We start from the raw sequence: 23032 nt of genomic DNA, 5'->3' as shown, positions 1-23032 counted from the left end.
AACATAAAACCAGAGACACTAAGTCAGATAGAAGTAAAAGTGGGGAAGAGCCTGGGACACATTGGCACAGGAGACAACATCCTGAACAGAACACCAACAGCCCAGTCCTAAAGGTCAACAATTTATAAATGGGACCTCATGAGACTGAGAAGCTTCTGTAAGGCAGGAGACACTGTCAACAAAACAAAGTGACAGCCTACAGACTGGGAAAAGATCTTCACCAACCCTACATCTGACAAAAGTCTAATATCCAAAATATATAAAGAACTCAAGAAATTAAATACCACCAAACCAAATAACCCAGTTGAGAAATGGGGCTCAGAACAGAGAATTCTCAACATAGGAATATCGAATGGCTGAGAAACACAGAGTGTACTTTTCTTAACTTCAAATTGTTCCCTAAAATATTCCACATCAGAGCCACTAGTTAAAACATCTTTACCTAACATTGCTAGACAATCTATTGTTCCAAATTCTTTCCAAAGGTGGTGGTCATTCCTAGCAATCTGTAGGTTCTTTTAAAGGCTTCTGATTGAATCATTAATCTGCTCCAGCTGAAATGCCCAAATGAGATCAAGCATTGTTATTGTGATTGCCACTGATACTGTCCAGTGAGGGCCTGGAAACCCTCCTAGAGATCTCATAAACTCATATACTATGAGGGATGTGGTCACCACAAGGTCAGCAAGCAGAGCAATGCTCCATTACAACATTACATCCGCAGGACATGTGGTCCTCAGGGCTCGGCCTCTCTGAGGCCCACCCATCATGGTTGTGTTAACAGGTAGGCAACAGTCCATGAGTTCCAGGGTTGCTTTGCTATTCCTTCTGCATGCCCGCCCCGCAAAACTCATCTGCTTTTTTTTCTACTTTCACTGCTAAATCAGAGACTTGTGAGAAAAAGAGCATCAGACAACTTTTGTTTCATTTTATTATTTTTAATATTGTAATGCCTTCCTAATAAAAGAAAGTTATTTATAGGCCAGCAGCTAAATCTTGGTTGTATTTACATCATCTCCAGCAACAGTCAAACAAACCACCCGTCCCAGAATAATCATTGATTTTATCTGTATCTGTTCCTCCTCGGGCAACAATTAAATAAGTTGATTTTTCCTGGGAATATGAAACAAATTTCCATTAAGATCAGAAAAGGCAATAACAAAACAAAACAAAAATAAAATTACTAGTGATTCCAACCAGGTAGTATGTTAAGCCAGGGAATTGATTGGGTTATTTACAGGAGCATGGAGGAGGGATTACAAAAGCACAGTAGACTCAGGCAACTGCATCTCTGAAGGGCGCATTCCATCATGGTAAAATCTTAGGGAAGGTGCATCACTAGAGTTCCTGTGTCATTTTTTGCTGTTAGTGTCATGTGAGAAGAGGGAACCTTAGTAGGAAAAAAAAACGTTTCAATAAGATTGTCCTGTGGATTTTTTTATTTTTATTTTTGGTGTGATGAATGAGGTGGAAAAGCCCACCTCGCTGTGACTGTTGGCATCCCTGGAACGAAGGCCTTGGATGTAAGAGAGAAGACACTGAGAGACATCAGGATAAGCCAGTCAGCATTGCTCCTCTATGGCCTCTGCTTCAGTTCCTACCTCCTGGTTCCTGCCTTGAACACCTGCGCTAACTGCCTTCCAGAAGGTAATACAGCTCCAAGCTGAAATAGCGCCCAAGCTCTCCAGGTTGCTTTTAATAATGATGTTTATCATGGCAAAAGTAACTGAAAGAAGACACACTTGTAGAAATGTCCGCCAAAGAATCTCCAGGACACAAGTAATTGTGTGTTATATAGTGGGAGAAGTACTGTGAGATATTTTCATTTCCTGAGTATTATAGGATGCCCTCGTCCTTCCAGGAGGAAATATAGCAATTTGAAGGACCTAGCAATATAACATAATGCATTATACATAATAAACATTTTTAAAAGACATTGATGTCTAAGAAATGCTGACTCACCCACATCCTTGTTTGTTCTTTACTGTTATATAAGAACATTTCGTAAATTGGAGTTTCTCATCTGTGGCTCTTAACATACATCACTCTAATATGTTATATTTAAGACAGGATACTTGCACACGAGAGGTGAGTCTGTCTTAGCTGAATAGGAAGGAGCAGGTTAAAAAAAGAGAGAAAAATACGCATTGTGAACCTTGAGTTCAAGGCCCATGCATGTATTTACACATGATATTACACCATCTGGCTTATCAATTCATTGATGTGTTTAGTAGTTATATGTTAACTTCTTGACTCAACTTTGCATAAAAGCATGAAAATCAACAAAGATTGATAGATTTCAAAAGGAGTCCCTTTCGGCAAAATGTCTATGACACAGACTTCAGTCTTTCTGCTAATCCAGCTGATGTGCTACTTCAGACTTGGAACTTGTGGGAAAGTGCTGGTGTGGCCCACAGAATACAGCCATTGGATAAATATGAAGGTGATTCTGGATGAGCTTGTCCAGAGAGGTCATGAAGTGACAGTTCTGACGTCTTCAACTTCCATCCTTATTGAGCCTAGCAATGACTCTTCTATTAATTTTGAGACTTATCCTGTATCTTTGAGTAAAAATGATTTTGAACACTATTTTGGAAAATGGATAAGGGAATGGACATACGACCTCCAAGAACACCCAATTTGGACATATTACTCAAAACTGCAAAAAATCTTCAGTGAATATTCTGACCTTATTGAAATTTTGTGCAAATCTGTAGTTTGGAACAAGAGTCTTATGAAAAAACTCCGAGGATCTAAGTTTGATGTTATTCTCGCAGATGCTGTGGGTCCCTGTGGTGAGCTGCTCGCTGAACTGCTTAAGACCCCTTTAGTGTACAGTCTGCGCTTCTTTCCTGGATACCAATATGAAAAGTACAGCGGGGGACTTCCACTCCCTCCTTCCTATGTGCCAGTGGCTCTCTCAGAATTAAGTGACCACATGACATTTGTGGAAAGGGTGAAGAATATGTTGTATCTGCTGTATTTTGACTTTTGGTTTCAAACACTTAATGAGAAGACCTGGAGTCAGTTTTACAGTGATGTTCTAGGTAAACTGTGCCTTTTACTGTTGCTGTGCAATCCTGACTTGCTGCCTCTTTGAATGTGAGTGTGTGTGGATAAATATAAATTCAAAGAGTGAGATGGTCAATTGTGAGCTGATAAGGTAAAAATAGAACACAATCAAATAGCCTCAATATGAGGCAGAACACTGTAGAGTAGATCAGAACACTCCAGAAATTACTAGCCATTCTAAATGAGACAAAGGAGATTTCTCCTGGTGATCACTTGATCTACTCCACGTCTGTCTTAGTAAAAGAAACTCTAGGTTTCACTGGACGCTTTAATGACTGTAGTTAAGTGCTCTAAGGACTCACATTCATTACCACAACTGTCTAAGTAGCACTGAAGAAAATATGTTCCCTTGTAAAAGTTACTTCACATACAAATTAAAACATTTACTGAGAATATCATGTAAGGGCCTTCACAATTAAATGTTACCTCCAGAGTAGAAACAATCAATGGTCCATAGTTTTCTCAGAGTTTGGGACTTCCTAGATACATAAAACTTATGTCTTAAAGTCTTGCTGCAAAATGCACACATTTTTATTTGTTTGTTTTCCAGTAAATAAAATATTACCTAAATTGTTAGATGAATTAGAATGTTAACTGTGTACGGAAATATCCAGCTGTACCTAAGTTAGTGTTACTAGTCTCCTGTCACAGACACAGTACAGCAGTAGCTAAAGGGAACTGACCTTACCTTGTAGATTATCAGAATGCATTTGAAGGATCGGAGATCAAGAGACTAGCTTCTAAAGTGTATAACCTAGACTAAATGTTCTGTGGAATCTGATTTTTGTAAGTATTCTCAAGGTTCATGGCAATAGTCAAAAAGTTTCAAATTTATTGGTGTAACTTTGGAAGACAATGTAATTTTTCATAAAGTAGTATTTGCCTTAATGCGTTTATATCATAAATCATAATTGAAACCTTTTCAATTGCTTGTCTACATTAGTTCAATTCATCTCCCGAAATAACATGTTATATACAAAATCCTTTCATTGTTGTATTTTCTACATGTTTTTTCGTTACAGGGAGACCCACAACATTAACTGAGATGATGGGGAAGGCAGATATATGGCTCATTCGCACCTACTGGGACTTGGGATTTCCCCACCCACTCTTACCTAATTTTGACTTTGTTGGAGGACTCCATTGCAAACCAGCCAAACCACTGCCTAAGGTAACCCTGTAGCACTTCCTTCGGTAAATTGCTTTGCCTTTTTTCATGGAAGCAATTCTTTACCACTATTTCCAGGAATTTGTTTTCATGTGAGATATAAAAAGTTGTTCATGCCCAGCTGCAGCTCAGAGGAGATCCAGGATGGGGTCTCTGGGGTAGCATTCAGATGCCCTTCCAGTTGGCTTCATCTCTTGGGTGGCCAGAGCTGATGGCTCAGGCAACTGATCAGGATTGAAAGAAGAAAGAAGAAAGGGAGCCCAGGGTTTCTCCTCTAGGGACTGGCTATACTATGGCCAAAGAGGAAATCTTAAACTGACCACAATTTTCCTATGGCTAAGGCAATAAAGAGGGCTTCCAGCTAGAAACCGCAGGGGGAGGGGTCGTGAAAGGAGGCTCTTTGATTTGTAGCTAGGCTTCTTTGCTGAGATCTCCAGTAAGCTAATGTAAACTTAGACCTGCTAGCCCTACAAGGCTGAGGGTAAAGCCCTGAGTCTGATAAGTTTTGATTGAATCCACATAGAAATAAGAAATAAGAGAGGGAAAATAGACCACTCACACATACATTCAAGAGAAATGGTGGATGAAGTTAGGCATCTTAACTTCAACTGGATGAAGTTAAGCTTCCCTATTTCAACCCCAAGGCATGTGCCACCAGGACTGGCTCTAATGCCTGGATTTAGAGAAATGCAGCTGTGCACAGTTGACAGGGTTGTCAGAGGTTGGAAGCAATTCTGGGGTGCATCACAGTACAGACCTTGCAAAATACAGGATCCCTTCCAGAGATCTCTCATGCCTACTGACCTTCCCCCAGATCAATGGCTCTTGACATCGTGTCAGAGTCTGGAAGCAGTTCTGGGGGTGCATCACGGTACAGACCTTACAAAATACCGGATCACCTCCTAGAAAGCCCACATGCCTAGTGAGCTCCTTTAAAAGATGGCTCTCGACAAAAAAATGGCTTAGAACTCTCTTCCGATTGACATATATTATTTCCTCATGTTATCACGTTTCTGTGTCTCACTACTGTTAAGCAGAATGTGAGAGCCATTTAGAATGTGATCAGTGATGTAAGCACTTTTATGTAACTCATAATAAAGAATTTATATTCCATTCAAGAGCATAAAGCAAATGCCAGAGACATATGTTAAAAAAAATCTAAAGAAACAAAGAATAATCTATGTCTGCCTAAAGAGACATTATATTCTATTGAAATAGTACATTAGCAATTGTTTTATATAGTATAATAAGCATTATGCATTGTGCTGTAGTTACGGTGGCCTTGGCGGCGTGCAGGGCTAGATAAAAGAATGAAGGGAGAAGGACAAAACTACACACTTGCAAGAACCATTGCCAGAAAAAGAGAACAAAACAAAAAACAAACAAACAAAAGAGAGAAAAAAAAACAACAACAACAGAATCAGCTGAGCAGGAAGATGACAACGCAGGCAGGTGTGGTAGAGAGCTACATTTACTAGTGTCCCCCAGGCTACTCACTCTCGCCCCTTTGCACTTTTCACATAACTGTAGGTTGCTTGCGCCTCATAGAGGAGGACCCCTTTGTATCATTCACCTGTGTTTATTGAATTCATTTTTTTACTTATAATGTTAGAGGGTTATTTTTTTTAATTCGTCTACACCCTGGACAAGTTTTCAGATTTTTCTCCCACTCTTTAGAGGGTCTCTTCATTTTGATATTTTTCTTTGTCCTTCCAAAGTTTTTACTATTAAGCAGTCCCATTTGTCAATTCCCAATTCACTTCCTGAGCTGTTGGGGTTCTAATCAGTAGATTGTTGTCTTTCTCAATGTCACTGAAGTTTCTTAAGGGGACTTTGAACTTTTAAGTTCTTGTTTTCATGGTTTTTTACGCACTTTGACCATAATCAACCTGTGTGTGCAAATATATAATTGTCTACACTGTTCCTTAAAAGGGCTGTCTTCAACTTACATTTAGAATTTGCGCACCTTGGTTAGGATTATAGCAAATTTGTAAGATTACTTTTCATACGTGGTCTATGTGTTTGTTCGCTTTTCACTGGTTCTTTAAGAGCTTATACAGCGTGTTGTGATCACAGTCACACATCCCCAGCTTCTTCTAGATCCACCTTCATCCTTCCCGTCTCACTTTGTGTTGTTCGCTTTTCACTTTTCACCCACCTACGCAAATCTGTGCTGCCCATACATTCTTGCGTGTATAGCCCTTCCACTGGAGGGTGGCCAGCCTACCAGGGGCAATATTATTAAAGAAAGCTGACACTAACTCTCCCAGAAGGTATCAGTTGCCAGCAGCTCCTCGACTAAGGGCGGGGGTTCGTGTCCACCCTCCCCGTGCTGTGATCTTGTCTGTATTGAGCTCGCATGGCCTAGTGAGTGTTGTTGCCAACAGTTGAGTTGATGTTTGCACTGCCCAGCTGCACCTGGAGAACACTGTTCCCTTGTCCTCATCCAGAACCTTTGGCCCGTACAGTCTTTCCAACCCCTCTTACACAATGATCCCCGAGTCCTGGGATGTGGGTGCGTGATATAGACGTATCGTTTATCGTTGAACATCCCACACCTTCTAATTCTGTGTGCTTTGCCAGGGTGGGCCTCTGTAGTTAATCACAGGTGAAAACTTCTGTGAGGAGGCTTGAGAAAACCGCATTAAATCTATAGGTATAATGAAAAGCCATTGGAAGTGAGTTTGATACTATGTCAGTTTAGCAGAATAGTAGTAATGGGTTCCCTTCTAGAGCCTACAGTCTAGTTACAGGTTCTTTGTTGTTGTTGTTGTTGTTGTTTCTTTTTTTATTTTATTTTATTAATTTATTCATATTACATCTCAATGGTTATCCCATCCCTTGTATCCTCCCATTCTTCCCTCCCTCCCATTTTTCCCCTTACTCCCCTCCCCTATGACTGTGATGGAGGGGGACTTCCTCCCCTGTAGGTGCTCACAGGGTATCAAGTCTCTTCTTGGTAGTCTGCTATCCTTCCTCTGAGTGCCACCAGGTCTCCCCCTCCAGGGGACATGGTCAAAGGTGAGGCACCAGAGTTCGTGTGAAAGTCAGACCCCCGCTCTCCACTCAACTGTGGAGAATGTCCTGTCCATTGGCTAGATCTGGGTAGGGGTTTGAAGTTTACGGCCTATATTGTCCTTGGCTGGTGCCACAGTTTGAGCAGGACCCCTGGGCCCAGATCTACAGGTTCTTGATGCCAGGAAATAGTGTCATATATGTTTCATCTTGTGGAGCAGGACTTATGTCCAATCAGAAAGTGATTGGCTACTTTGATGTTGTTCAGGGATTACTGCACGAGGGGGCCCGTCTTGCTATCTCGGATACTATTGAGGCCCACAAAGTTCATAACTGGGTTAAGACCAGGGATTATTTTTACCAGTGACAGTGTGTGTAGCATCCTCTGATGAATTCCTATATAGGTCCTTGTGCATACACATAAGCACTAGGAAACTCAAAACTGCTATATTTATAGGGTTGTCTCTTCAAGAGAAAAAGGAACAAACTTTTATCATCCCAAAAGGCTGGGAATGGATGCGGCCTCTGTGCTACCTGGTTAGCCAGGCCATACTAGCTCCTCCTACCGCAGTCCACCCCTAGCATTATCTTCACCGAGACCCTCATCGGGAGCATCGTTTCCTTCGCTAGCCTGCTTCCTTGGTTAATCCACAGAACCTGTCTTTATGGAAGATGTCATTTGTACTTGACAAGCATTTAAGTGTAGTAATGTCTTAAGTTCTGTTATCCATGCATTTTTCACCAGAAAAAAAAATTTTTTTCCACAATTTGCTGTGCTTAAACATGCCTAAAATAAACCACCTGGTATCAGAGTCACAAAGTTTGGACCAACACAGGCTACTGAGTCGTGTTGAACTGAACTGCCCTCTTGTCTTACATGGATAGTTCCCTGCTGGCCACAGACCCCCAACACCCCAGGACTCTGAAAGCTAGCCAGTAATGCTGAAGCTTCCTGGTCAGTACCAGCTCTTTATCTCCATGCTCCAAGTGTGTGGTGTCTTCAGCAACGGGGTCTTACCGTCAAGTTCTGTGGAGAGTATTGGCAATACATGTCTAGTGGTCTCTAGAAGCAACCCCAAAAGAGATGACCCACACCTGGCACTGGGCTTTCTGTTTGTTAACATACAGTGCCTTCCAGAGACATTGAATCCTGTCATAGGTTAAATCCATCTTGACCAAAACTAAACATCAGAATTAAAAAAAACAAAACAAAACTCAGTTTAAAAATGAGGTGTGGAGCTAAGCACAGTCCCCAAGGGGTATTACAAAAGGTTAAGAAATATTTTTTAATGTTTAACAGAGGCTGGAGAGATGGCTGAGCGTTGAAAGCACAGGATGTTCTTCCAGGGATCTTTGACAAATGGCAGCAAACATTCAAGGTTCACAGCTACCTCAAACTGCATTCTTGGACATGCTTGGTCCAGAGACAGACATGTACACAAAACACATGTACCCAATAAAATCAATAAAGTAGTGTCCTTAATGTTAAACATTCTTAGCCACAACATAAAGTAAGTTGAAATTACTTTGAGTTTTCATCTTGCTCCAGTCATTCGGGTTACAATTTTTTTAGTGGGTTATATCTTCAAAGGAGGAAACACATGTGAGTTTTTTGGTTTGCTTTGTTTAGTTTTAATGTCAAAATCACAGAGATTTTTGTTACTCTAGTTCTAGGTTTTATTTTGAAATCAGACAGGGTAATGCCTCTGGTGTTTATTTAACTATTTTGGCTATTTAAGATATTTTGAATTTTCTTATTACATATATCCACTTTTTCCCTAGATCTCTCATTTCATACAGATTTTCTTGAATTTAGGTACATTAATTATGGTGCAATGGTCATTTCAACAATCTGAATTCTTCCAGTAATTAGGAACATGATTTTTTTTCTACCTTTTTCTTTTCTCAGTTGAAGTTTTCATTTTAAAGTCCTGCATCTGGCAGAGTCAATGGCCATACTCTGCCAAGACAGGCAAAGCAATCGTTCCTGCCTCACAAATATGTCGGTCAGATACACTGGGCCAGAAGGCCAAAGATATACTCCAACATTTTAGAGAGTTATGGGTGACTCTCCAGGCAGCAAACCGTTTTGGTTTTGTTTTGTTTTGTTGTTTTGTTTTGGTTTGTTTTGTTGTAAGCTGCTAACCTGTACTCCCTGTATACTCAGGTAATTAATTTTCCTCCTTCTCAAGTCTCTGATGGGGCTGAAGACCAAATAGCTTAGTTTCACAAGTAAGCTTAGTTGTTTAGGGGTTAATATGTTTTTAGGTCTAGATAGATGTTTTAGGTTGATAGAGGTGAAATATGATAAATGTTGACTTACTTTCAGAATTTTAAATTTACCAAAATAGGAAAATCTTTTCTTCAAGGTTGCCAAATACAAACAGCCAAAATATTATGAATGTACCATGAATATAATTCCTGATTGTTCTATAGTTCTTCTTGATGTATGTAGTTTATTTTATATATGTGTAATAATATAAATGTATATGTTTAAAAAAGAAATTAAAAAATTATAGAATGAAAGAAGATTCAAAAAACTAAAAGAAAAAAAAAAGTCCTGCATCCTTGTTTATTCCCATGAAACCCACTATTTTGAAGACTATTTTGAGTGGAATTCACTTTCTAATTTCATTTTCATGTTCACTGTGACACATAGGAATGTTAGTGACTTTTTGTTTATTTTCTATCCTTTAAGGCTTCACATTGGTTTATCTCACCTTCTTCTATTTCCTTTAAACAATGCTTCCTATGTTGTCATTCATGTGTGATGTCACAACTGTCTTCATAGGAAATAGAAGAATTTGTTCAGAGCTCTGGAGAACACGGTGTTGTGGTGTTTTCTCTGGGATCAATGGTCAAAAACATGACAGAAGAGAAAGCCAATATAGTTGCATCTGCTCTTGCCCAGATTCCACAGAAGGTGAGATAAAGTGTCCACTAGGTGGACAATTGTAGTACAAGTCTATGGAACTCTGAATGGATTAGAGTAGGGAAAATTCATGCGTGAAATGTAAAATAATGGGCTCCCACTTATTCATCTCAACATTTTTTTAAAATGATGATTAATTGCAGAGGATAAAATATTAGTCTGGTTCCAACTAACACTATGATCTGAATTATTAGACTTAGACCCATGCATGATTGTGCAGTCAGGCTGGCACTTGGAGACCTGAGGTAGGTCTTTATCTGCATATATAAGGCCAGTTCACACTTGGAGATTCTCAAGCTTTCCTGAGATACTCAGTGTGTCAATATCTCAAGAAAGGCAAGGAGAGAAGAGAAGAAAAAGAAAGAAAGGATGGAAAGAAGGAGGAACTGAGAAAAAGAGGAAACAAAATAATGAGAACTATTGTGCTGGGCCTGGAGAGATGACTCAGTGGTTAAGAGCACTGGCTGCCTGTCCAGAGCAACTATGTGTGATTAGTAGCACTTATATGGTAGCTTCTATATAACTGTCCCCAACTCAGTGTGCAGGGAATCGAAGGCTCGGGCATCCAGACAGCATGCTCATAGCAAACAGAATAACATGCAGATGAAACACCCACATACATAAAAAAAAAAAAGAAAGAAAGAAAATGTTTGTGTAAAAAAAAAAGAAAGAAAAGATTCCTCCCAATGGTTGATGTAGGAAAACATAAGAGAAAAGATGAACATAACTCCCAATTTTGAAATGAGCCCAGGAATACAAAATTACGAACGCATCCTCAGGAACTCTGCTTCTAGCACACCAGGTGAATGTGATTTTTCTGGTTGGGGAAAGAGAATGGAATTTTAGCTGGAGTCAGGCGTAAAAGAGCCCCCAACTCCATAAAGTGTATTATTGACTCATTTCCTAAAATCCCAGTCTTTGGCTGTTTGTGAGCTACATTTACTCTATTGCTTCATACTGATTTCTCCTGTTCATTAAGATAATTTTTTATTTTACCAGACACAGAGCGTACAGAAAGTGAAGACTGACAGTTTGTATTCCAGTTTGTGGGGACTGCTTGTTCCTTAGAAATTAGTTTGATACTAGACATAAAAATGTATTTAGACCAATAGAAATCATGTTTAAAATTTTCCTATTGACATTTTTCCTTGGTTAGTCCTTAATTAGTTTTAGCTGAAACTAACTAAATACAATTCTAGTAAGGAAGAAAAATGTTTCTTAGAAATGATAAATTATATCAATATGACTTTTATGCATCAAAATGAACCTTATTATAATGAATAAGCTAAAAACATAGGAACATAGGTAAAATTATGTGCCTATGACTCAAAAACACAAATTAATATTGAATTTGTAAAATAAGAGTTAGGATTATACATAATAGATACATAATCATAAACTATTACTAACTGGCTATAGTTTTCCCAGAAAAGGATTATATTAACTGCCTAAACATTTATATATATACTTGAATTTGTCATTAGTCATCAGAACTGTATAAATTAGTATGGTTAAATATCCTGATCAAATTATTATAAAGCTATGTACAGAAATGTATTATTTATTTCGATCTTTTAATATCTCATACTATTTTAGAATTCCTCTCTCTTAATCCCATTAGCAATCATCTGGATAATGTTCATCTGAATAATCTCAATTCTCCAGAATCAAAATATATCAAAGCTTTGGCATTTCTGTAATTGGATATGGTATTTTCTGTGTGTAACAGGTTCTGTGGAGGTTTGATGGTAAGAAACCAGACACCTTAGGATCCAATACTCGGCTGTACAAGTGGATCCCCCAGAATGACCTTCTTGGTAAGGCAGAAGTGAAAAGAAAGAAAGGAAAGAAAACAGAGAACAACATTTCTTGAAGACACTAAAACACATAGCAAACTGATTTACATTCATTTTTAGGAACACAAGATGGAAAAGAACTCCCTATAAACGTTGCCAGTCTACTATTCAACCTCATCTTCTCCTTGTCTAGAGCCCTAGTATCTTCGGTTCACCTGTAAAGTGCCCCCAAGCACTGTTCAGAGACAGCATAAATTGTCTCAATGCCTCTTGTTTCCTGTATTTTCGTTGCCTTTTATTCTACTACAGGAGGACTTCGATTGCCACTAAGAACCACAGCTCCCCCGGTTTCACCACCAACTGTATTTTCTGTACAAATGTTCTATTGCTACCACAAAGCACTAAGGTATTTCATGATGACTTGCAGCTCCATTGGCCTTAGAGTCATCTAGCCACCATCCTGCCAAATGCACACTACATACACAGATACAACAGCGCAACTATTTCTATATAAACAGTCTATTTGCCTTATTGGTTTTAATGTGATGTTGTGATGAATTCTTTGAAAACTCCACACAATATATTTTAATCCAATTAAACCCTCAATTCCATTTCTCTTCTTTACTCCTCTCAAATCTACCCTTTCCCTAGCCACCAACCCCTTTGGGTTTTTTTTTTCTTTCTCCTTGATTATTTTGTTGTATCTGTATGTACATGTGAATATTTAAATACAACCTGCTGAGTCCATTTAGTATTGTTTTTGAACTTGCCATCTGTAATTGGATAACACAGTTGGGGCCATCTCTGGGGAAAGCTATTCTCCCTCCTGCAGCACTCATTAAGTTGTGCTATAGATCTGTCATTTGGATATTCCTACCTCAAGGCCAGTTATTCTCCGCGTGTTGACAACCCTGGCTTTCTCTGTGGTCTCCATCTGCTACCAGAAAAGAAGACCCTTCAGTGACGAATGAGAGTTACATTTAAATGTGTGTATAAGGGTTCAGATTTCAATCATAATTAGAAGTTTACACTGGTTTGGAAAAGTGTTAGTTCTGACTTCTTCTCTATGATCCAGAGCCTCAGAGGAAACTAATGCTGGATATTACAAAACTAACCTTGTGGACTTTTTTCCACTAGATTTTTTGTTTACCCATAACTTTCCTTTCATTTTCTTTTTTCTTATTTCTTTAATTTTCTTATGTGGCAATCTTGCTTTAATTTTTTCAAGTCTTGAGACACGTATTATTTCTTTCAAATAGCATTCTCTTACATTTCCATTGCACTTAGCATCACCTTGCTTTAAAAATTCAAAGCACTTTCATTGTAATTTTGTGGCTAGAATAACATGTTTCCCACGAGAATAGCTCTCTTTTGAATCATTATTTAATATCTGTTTAATATTATGATCAATAATTATGTAAAAATCTTCTCTTTGTAGGTCATCCAAAAACCAAAGCTTTTGTAGCTCATGGTGGCACCAATGGCATCTATGAGGCGATCTACCATGGCGTTCCAATTGTTGGTATTCCCTTGTTTGCGGATCAACCTGATAATATCAATCACATGGTAGCCAAGGGAGCAGCTGTTAGACTGAACTTCTACACACTGTCAACTACAGACCTTCTCACTGCCTTGAGGACTGTGCTTAATGACCCTTCGTGAGTCAAATTGTGTGTGTGTGTGTGTGTGTGTGTGTGTGTGTGTGTTGAGGGTTTTTTTAAAGTTCTTTTTTGAGGCAGTATATCACTATATAACCAAAAGACTGGCCTCAAACTCACAGACATCTGCCTGTTTCAGCCTCTTGGGTGCTGGGATTAAAGATATATACAATCATGGTTAGTGTGTATAACTATTTCTTAAAAATAATAGAAAGATTAATGGAAAGATTCTCATTATCATCAAATTTATTTCATCCTATTTGAAGGAGAATAAATTTGAAATTTTTAAAATAATTCTCCATATCTGAAATATGTATTTATTTTCAATAATCTAGTTACCCTGAGTTTATATTTCAATAAATAAAAAGTGATTACTCTGAAATTCTCCTATATACATAATAATAAATTCAAATATATACCTATAGGTAACAAGGACACTACTTCTGAATATGACAGACTGTACATAATAATCATGAACTTTAATATTAATGAAAGGATGTTTAAAACCTTACACATATTTTCTGAGGCTATAAAACTTTTGGTTAAATTTTATTTTATTTCTAACATTATTCTTTAAACAAGATCTCACGTATCTCTGAGCTGGCCTCAAATTCAGAGAGATCCTTCTGCCTCTGCCTCCAAAGTGCTCAGATAAAAGACATGTTCTGCCAACTCTGCAAAGGAAGCTGTGGTGATGGCTTTGACAAAATGTATTCTAAATTAAATTCAATGGCATGCTGCTATGGTTTTGAAAATCCCTTAGAGTAGTTTAGGTCTAAAATAAATACCATGTCTCAGCCGGGCGTGGTGGCACATGACTTTAATCCCAGCACTCGGGAGGTAGAGGCAGGCAGATCACTGTGAGTTCAAGGCCAGCTTGGTCTACAAAGTGAGTCTATGACAGCCAAGGCTACACAGAGAAACCCTTTCTCAGAAAAACCAAATAAATAAATAAATAACAACAATAATAATAATAAATAAAGTAAAATAAATACCATGTCTCATTGAATTCATTGGCAACATCTAAGGCTTCCAAGTCAAGGGTGTCAACAAACTGTTAGTTGACATTTCTGTGAAGGCCTGGACAATGAGATAGCAGCAAGCATATCCCACAGATAAAACTCAAGGAATGAGAGATACATTAAGTTCATATCATGCCCAGGGTCCCCGTTGGTAGCTTCAGGGTTTACCAGAACACACAATCATAATGTCCACAGGCTAGACAACAGGAGAAAAGGCTGCTGCTTCTTACATACAGTCTCCTCTTCCAGAAAGAGAATTGGAATTTTTTCATAGTGGTGAGGATTCTGATAGAAGTCCTGTGCAAGGGAGGATTGTTTCAACAACTATTATCTTTTTTTTTTAAGATTTTATTTATTATTATGTATATAGTGCTCTGTCTGCACAAACATTTGCAAGCCAGAAGAGGGCATCAGGTCTCAGTATAGATGTTTGCGAGCCACCATGTGGTTGCTGGGAATTGAACTCAGGACCTCTGGAAGAGCAGGCAGCACTCTTACCACTGAGCCATCTCTCCAGCCCCTCAAACGCTATTTTCAAATCATGAACCTAGTTACAGGTAGAAATTAGGAAACAGAGGTATAAGAATAGAAACTGAAAGTGGAGAGGAGATATCCAACATGACACATGTGCCCTGTAAAGCTTAAGACCATTCTGTGTCTACTTCACTTATGGGTCTTAATTGGGTATTATATGTTCCTCACATTAAAAAGATACATAGCTCCCATCACTAACTTTCTCTTGAAATTTGGAAAATACTGCTCAACTACAAAAAAATTCTAATTAAAAATTAATATCCTGTGTGGAATAAAGCAAAAACAGAGCCAGCATGTGTAACTGAGGTGCTGGCGTATGATGGTAAGCTGGTCAGTTGGAAGTGAATGCACGATATCATTAAGCAGTTCAACGCCAGTGGTAGCAGCACACACAAGCACACAACACTTGAGTGACACATCTATGTGGTTAAGTACGAGTCACTAGTGGGGCTTTTCCCCAAACCAACGAATGTTAGGGAAGTCTGCAAATTAGCTTCTCTTTAATTTTAGTTGTATGCATTGTCGCTTCAGCTATAAAGAAAACGTCATGAGACTATCAAGAATCCACCATGACCAGCCAATGAAGCCCCTGGACAGAGCCGTCTTCTGGATTGAGTTTGTCATGCGGCACAAAGGAGCCAAGCACCTTCGTGTGGCAGCCCATGATCTCAGCTGGGTCCAGTACCACTCTCTGGATGTGATCGGGTTCCTGCTGGCCTGCGTGGTGACTGTAGTGTTCATCATCACAAAGTGCTGCCTCTTTTGCTGCCTTAAGACTGGTAGCATGGGTATAAAGAAGAAAAAGGAGTAGCTGCACTGAAGCCTGCCGTGAAGAGCCCCTTGGGATGAGCCTCTGACAGTTGCCTCCAGCAAGAAGAGGTTGCAGTGCTAGGCTCTTTCCCTCTGGAACAAGACAGTTCTATTGTAGATTATATTGTAGATTAAGATTAGAATAAGACTAAGCAATTAAAGATTGCTCTCATTGCTTCCTTATATGATTAAGATATGTAAGATTTCATGTCAAATATACTGTCATTTTTGTGTCAGAAATCCTGAGTTCACTTTTGAGTGTTTTGATGTAACGGGGGAGCTATTATCCCCAATGACAGTCACAGAGCTTAACTGTGGTTCACAAAAATCCCCATGAGTATAAAGCCTTTGAAAAGGCCTCTATAAGTATGAATTGCCTTTACAAATACCCAGCCTGCCATGACTTATTTGGTTGATTATTTAGTGGCTTGGGGGTGGGTGTTTTGTTTTGTTTACTCATAAATAATGATGTTCAAGCTCCACACTTTTGAAGTAGACTAGCTTTTCCATCTGTGTAAGGGAAGCCATTGTTTCTGGTTATTTAACAGTACACAGTCCTCCCATCATTCATATTCTAAGGACCTGTGATGAACGCTACCCTCCTCCAAGCAGAGGCATTTTTTTTTCCCATGGCATCCAACACAATTATTCCTACCTGCTCCTACTTTAAACCCCAGTACTTGTGAGATTCTAGGACATTACCCCTGTCAGTTTTCATTTCTATTCGAGTTTAGTAAACATCCAGGAACCCTAACCATCAGGACATGACAGTCATGTCACAGCATTGTGGGAGGTTATAACACTCATTTACATCTTCAGCGGCAGCATACAGCCACTCTACATTAAGCTCATCTTGGACAGAGACCTTGTTTTATCAATCTTACATCTCTACTTCATAAAACAATATGACACCTAATGAATGGTTTTTGAATGGACCCATAAACCTAGTTCTATAATCCTGGTGTACATTGTGAGTTGCTCGTGAGTAGGATAAAACTATAAATATAAAAACAGAACCCTTCTACTCTGATATAGCTAACTCACACATAACTTGGCAGTGCTATTCTAGAAATGGAAAGATCTTTTCAAGGCATAATGTGATTTACATATGTTGAGGACAGTGCTTTTTTCAAAAAAAAAATTATTAAGAAAAACCAGCATTTTCTTCTTATATTTGGTGCATACTGTCAAAACAGTTCAATGTCAACCAAGTTACATAAAGACCATTGTCTTTGACAGATATACTCCAGTATTTAAACGAACATACTAAATACCCAAATACCACACTTCAGTTCATGTATCTATTTGAATGAATATTTTGCATTTAACTTCCCCACTAGTATCATGTAGTATAATTCTACTTTTTAAAAAAAAATCTAATTTCACAAGAGAAGTGTATGGTTTTTGTGGTCCAAGTGGTCATTGGGTAGTGCTGGAGTACATGGTCATTAAGAACTATCCCTCTTTTGACTCAGAAAGGAAATTCATATCTGACATGAATGTTGGGTAAAGAATCTGTGGCCAGATGAGATAACAATGTGAGTGAAAACCTATTGCTATTTTCTAATAAATGAACATAGTATCAAATGGCCTCCTAAGGATTTATAGTTACACGCAAAGATTAAAACGTGTCTCAACTTTTATGAGAGAAGCGTGTGCAGCAGGTAGTGGTTGACATAGAGAACCCACAGCTGGCCAAGGTGCAGAGCATAAGAAAATGCTGAGCCATCAATGGGACACGTACATCACACACCATCCTTCCAAGGCTTGGGGCATTGCCGAAGAAAGCGTACAAGAGCCTAGGGTGGTAGATAGCTACAAGGAAGTCATGTCTTTCATATGCAACAAGGCATCTGTACATATGGGCTCATGGGGACTGTGACAGCATTTAAAGCCCTAAGCAAGCTCAAGGTAGACAAAAATCTCAGCATGGAGAGAAGTGACTGGGGAATCCCACCCGTAACTGGAGAGCCATTAGCAATTGATATTGTGGAGAGAAAAAAAATCAGTGTTTTGTTTTGAGGAGTTTTCTTTGTTTTCTGCCTGGTTTGGTTGGTTGATTGGTTTTGGTTTTGGCTTTGGTTTTGGTGTTTCAAGACAGAGTTTCTCTGTGTAAAAGCCCGGGCTATCCTGGACTCACTTGGTAGACCAGGCTGGCCCCAAACTCAGAGAGCTCCACCTGCCTCTGCCTCCTTAGTGCAGGGATTAAAGGTGTGTGCCACCACATCAAGCTCAGATATATATAGTTTTAAGAATATTACCTGGACTGGAGAGGTGGCTCAGAGGTTAAGAGCACTGTCTGTTCTTCCAAAGGTCCTGAGTTCAGGTCCCAGCAAGCACATGATGGCTTACCACCATCTATAATGAGATCTGGTGCCCTCTTCTGGCAGGCACACATGGGGCAGAATACTGTATAAATGATAAGTAAATAAATCTTTAAAAAAAAAAGAATATTACCTGTGATAAGTCTACCATACTTCATTGGAAGGCCACTATCCAAGATATATGGGCAGCACACATTGAATAATTGGTAGGGGAAAAGAACACAATGTTGGGAGCCTAGGGAACAGGGATCGATCTGGGAAGAGTTGGGTGAAGAGTTAGATAGAGTCAAACATATTATACAAAATTCTCAACTAATAAAGCCTTAAAGAAGCTACTAAGAGCTGAAGAGATGGTTCCGTGGTAAAGAGCACTGACAGCATTTCCAGAGGACACGGATTCAATTGGCAGCACCCATATCCTGACTGGAGTTCTGGCATCATAGGCACCAGATACGCAGGTGGTGCAGAGACATATATGCAGACAAAACACTTATCTATATATAAATAAACGTATGTTATGTATATTAATCTATCTGTTTATTTGTTTATTTGAGACAGGGTTTCTCTGTGTAGGCCAGGCTGTCCTTGAACTCACTCTGTAGACCAGGCTGGCCTGGTACTCAGAGAGCCTCCTACCTCTGCCTCCTGAGTGCTGGGATTAATGGTAATGTAAGGGCAAAATTAATGCCATATTTTACGTGTAATGTATGTTCTACAATTAATGCCATGATCTGAGAGCTTATCCTCCAGATGACCCCACTCCTTCTTGCATTTCGGGAATGACCAAGCACTGCCATAAACTGGGCCTGCCAGCACTCTCCAGAAACTCCACCGGAGCAATTAGATACAGTTAACGGCCAGTGATCCTTTGAGATAAAAACAACTTCCCTGGAAATTCAGCCTTCTGGACCCAACCTGCCTGAAAGTTGACATTCCTTAGACTCACAACGGCCCCCTTCCCTTTATGAACCCACTGCCCTTGAAGCTCAGGGTTAGTCTCCTATCCTGCTGTGTCAGGAAGGATTGTGATCTGAAGCTCTGAACCTGTAAATACTGGACCCCGTGTGTGTTGCATCGGTTATCAAAAGTCCTGGTGGTCTTTTTGGGGGCTTGCAAGATCTGGGCAATCTTGGTATTATACTGAGCGATCTGTACTGCACCTATATATTATGTTCCTTGGCATGGGTAATGTCTACAGCATTTAGGCACACATAATCATATTAAATCACACATCAGCATAAAATAAATGCTTCTTAATGTCTGGTGGCCGTCTTTTTGCCCCTTTTATGCTGTATTATATTTTGTGTGAGAGTGTTAAAGTTATAGAGAATATAAAAAGTACACAATTTGGTTGGTTATTAACAAGGATCACAAAACTGTCTATGGAAAGTTGCAGGATTTTTTTCTTTTTTTAACCAGGTGTTGCTAAGAAAAGTATTGGATGATAAGTTAAAAATTAACCTTTTCCTCCTACCATATACACATGTTCACTTAAAATGCTTCAAAAGGTAAAATTAAGAATTATTTTTGTAATAAAATATAATAATAAGATATTGACAAATGTGTGAAAATATATTTGTTATTGAATTTAAAAATGGTTTTTCTGTTTGACCTCAAAAGCAGAAGCAGGTAAGCAAAAGTTCATAAATTGGACTCATTTAAATAAAAGCTTCTTTCAGTCAAAAAATCATCATTGTAAGTACTGAAGACAACTCAAAAAGCTAAAGGGTGCATTTGTAAGTCCTATGCCCAAAACAAGTACTCAAGTATTGTATAGTGAAAGGTCATAACCACACAGTAGAGAAAAGAAAACACATAGCACGACTCTATATTAAAAACCTAGCCAGGCGTGGTGGCAAACACCTTTAATCCCAGCACTCAGGAGGCAGAGGCAGGAGGATTGCTATGAGTTCAAGGCCAGCCTGGTCTACAAAGCGAGTCTAGGACAGCCAAGACTAACACAAAGGGAGACCCTATCTCCAAAAACAAAAACAAAAACAAACAAACAACAACAAAAACTGTACTCCCAACAAAATTTATTCAACCATAAAATATGTCTAGAGTATCTTAACAGACAATTCCGTGGAAGATCTACAGGTGGCCAATACACTTACAGAACTATGCTCAGCACCACTATGCCCTAACAGCCTTCAAGCTCAGCTCAGAACAGTTGAAAAACAGAGATACAGCTCGATCCTCTTACCTGATTATAATCAAGACAGACGTAACAAAGAATAAGGAATTTGTTACATTAAAAATGTATCGGTTAGGCCTAAGATTGCTAATAAAAGACACAGCCTGAAGCATACTTCAGCGTACTTCAAGGCTACCAGCACAACGCTGGGCAGAATCTAAACTAATGCAAACCTTCTCCTAAACTATGGTAAACAAACCACTCTAAACTGATATATAATACATATACCCCAAGCATTTGCCAGTAAGATGTTCCTCCAGCCATTTTCCCCTTTGTCCTCCTACACAGTCAACCACCTCTCTCCTCCCAACTGACAAGCCTCTCCTCTAGGAGGTCCCGCCTTCCACTCCTTGGTCCTTCTGCCCAGCTGATTGGCTAAACAGCACTTTATCGACAGTTGTTACATCCACTCAGCATTCCTCCACAGGTGAGCCATCAGAATGTTGCTCTACTGTCTTGTGGATGGCACCCCGTGCTGCTACTTGGAAACAGGTGAAACAGTCTGCCACTTCCACAGATTTTAAAGATCCAGAACCCTGGGGTCATGTAGATACACATCAAAGAGAAGTAAAATTAGATGCACATAAACCTCCACACGTGGGCCTGAGAAGGAAGCAGGGTGGATCCGGTTTTCCCTGATTCCCACCTGGAGCTTACTGAACTCAGGTGATGTTCCGCTATCAAGAAGTCTCCGCCCCAGAGATGAGATATGATAGATAATGATTCTCATGCAGAATTTTAGAATCACCAAGCTAGGAAAGATGTTTTCTACAAGGTTGCCAAATACAATTAGCCAAAACACCATGAGTGTAATATTCATATAATCCTTGATTGCTTTGTGGTTCTTCTTGCTGTATGTAATTTTTCTATTGATGTATAATAATATAAATGTATATACCAATAAAATAAAATAAAATCTTTAGAGGAAATTTTTTTTAATTTTAATGAGAAAAGAAGAAGAAGAGGAAGAAGAGGAAGAAGAAGAAGAAGAAGAAGAAGAAGAAGAAGAAGAAGAAGAAGAAGAAGAAGAAGAAGAAGAAGAAGAAGAAGAAGAAGTAGTCTCCGCCAATGCTTCCTGTCTGCTCAGTTCTAAGGCTCCAAACTGCACTCCCACTTACAGGCCCAACCTAAACTGGCCACAAGTCCCACCCAGTGTCCCTATCATCTCTGCCCACTCAGTAGCAACTCTGTCATCTTGCTCTGTGGGGTTCCCACTTCGGTCCTCCCAGAGAACACACAAGTCACAGTTGGGGGAACAAAGAATTAAAAATTTATATCTTATGGTCACAGTGACAAGTTGTAAAAGACAGCTTCATGGAGACTTTAAGCACAGCTGCAAGAAAAGTTCCCCTAGCCCGTGTCATGTGACCAAATTCCTTTCTGCCAGCAGAAGGTGAGGAAAGTAGGTCAAAGGGCCACTTGTCCTGTTGCACCAATCCCTTGCTCCCCGGGGCAACAGTCAATTAGCGCAATTAGTGCGCAGCATGGGACTTTCAGCTGAAACCGGAACCAGGCACTCCCTTCAGCAAGGAGGTAAACAAAGATCAAAAGACTGTTGGAGCCCTGGTGCCCTGGGCACCTTTTCGTAGCCTATTTTTACTGGTAAGTACTTGCCAAGCTGGGACACCCCCCCCAAACCCCTACTTTCAGAAAGCTGGGAGGAAAAGAGACCTTTAAAATACCTCGCAACCCAGAGCACAGGGTGACGGTTATGGCCTTTGTGATCTTTATTACACAATAAAAATCCCTTATGCCATTAAATCGGTTTTGCCTCCTGGAGATTTGCGGAGGGGGGAAGGGGGGGGAGGGGGAGGGGGAGCGTACTAAAAACAGGCACAATCACAGTAACCTCGGTTCTGGCTAAGAGAATGGCGGTGCTTGGTCCCCGGTTCCGCTTTGCTTCTCCCACCTTGCTCAGCTTTCCGTTCTGACGCAAGCCATGGGAGTTCCTGCTTTGCTAAGTAGCTCTGTGTGTAGCACACCTCGGGTGCATAAGCAAGGAGGCACCCTGGTCTTTTCCTCATGATATTTTGCCTTAATGAGAGAATGATGAAAATTAGTGATTAAGTTCTTCGTCATGTGTACAAAAGAAGCTTGGACTCAGGAAAAGGTTGAAATGAAAATATAAAACATGACAAAAAAAACATGAATATTAACAAAAAGAAACAACAGTAGTCAAAAGTTGGGAACAAAGCTAATGTCAATCAAACTAGAAATGAGTAATTGTAGTTTTCTGTGTCCTAAAATAGGAGTTAGTGACATTGATCAAATTTGTCTGCCTGCTGTGTAAGACTGAGACCTCTAGAGAGATCTCTAGTCTATTCCCGGAGTCCCCACAAAGAGACGGAGTCCATTGTCGATGCAAATGCATAGGAATAGAAATTTATTGAGCCATTGCTATGTCTGTGTCCAGTTCTTTCAAGCTGCAGACCCCGAGAAGCAGAGGCATGGGCCTTTTATATGTTTTAGACAAAGAAATGAGTTTTACAGTATGTGATTGGTTGGGA

The 23032-nt window shown here is 39.5% G+C and overlaps 1 protein-coding gene across 1 annotated transcript in view; it reads left to right on the top strand.

Annotated features, from left to right (window-relative positions):
- Nucleotides 1-2323: 2323 nt before the first annotated feature.
- Nucleotides 2324-23032, top strand: part of LOC311584185 (uncharacterized protein) — a gene marked incomplete at its 5' end in the record, with an annotated part of 36015 nt that continues 15306 nt past the window's right edge. The window contains 7 exons of the mRNA XM_084758291.1: nucleotides 2324-3047; nucleotides 4095-4243; nucleotides 10047-10178; nucleotides 11917-12004; nucleotides 13422-13641; nucleotides 15729-16004; nucleotides 22052-22127. Of these exons, the coding sequence (XP_084614417.1) occupies nucleotides 2324-3047; nucleotides 4095-4243; nucleotides 10047-10178; nucleotides 11917-12004; nucleotides 13422-13641; nucleotides 15729-16004; nucleotides 22052-22127 (1665 nt within the window). The remainder of the gene's footprint in view (nucleotides 3048-4094; nucleotides 4244-10046; nucleotides 10179-11916; nucleotides 12005-13421; nucleotides 13642-15728; nucleotides 16005-22051; nucleotides 22128-23032) is intronic.

This window comes from Acomys minous, assembly GCF_964271855.1.
Source record: "Acomys minous genome assembly, chromosome: 15".
NCBI lineage: Eukaryota > Metazoa > Chordata > Mammalia > Rodentia > Muridae > Acomys > Acomys minous.
The sequence above is the reverse complement of the archived record's forward strand: the minus strand, read 5'-3'. Positions and strand labels throughout refer to the sequence as shown.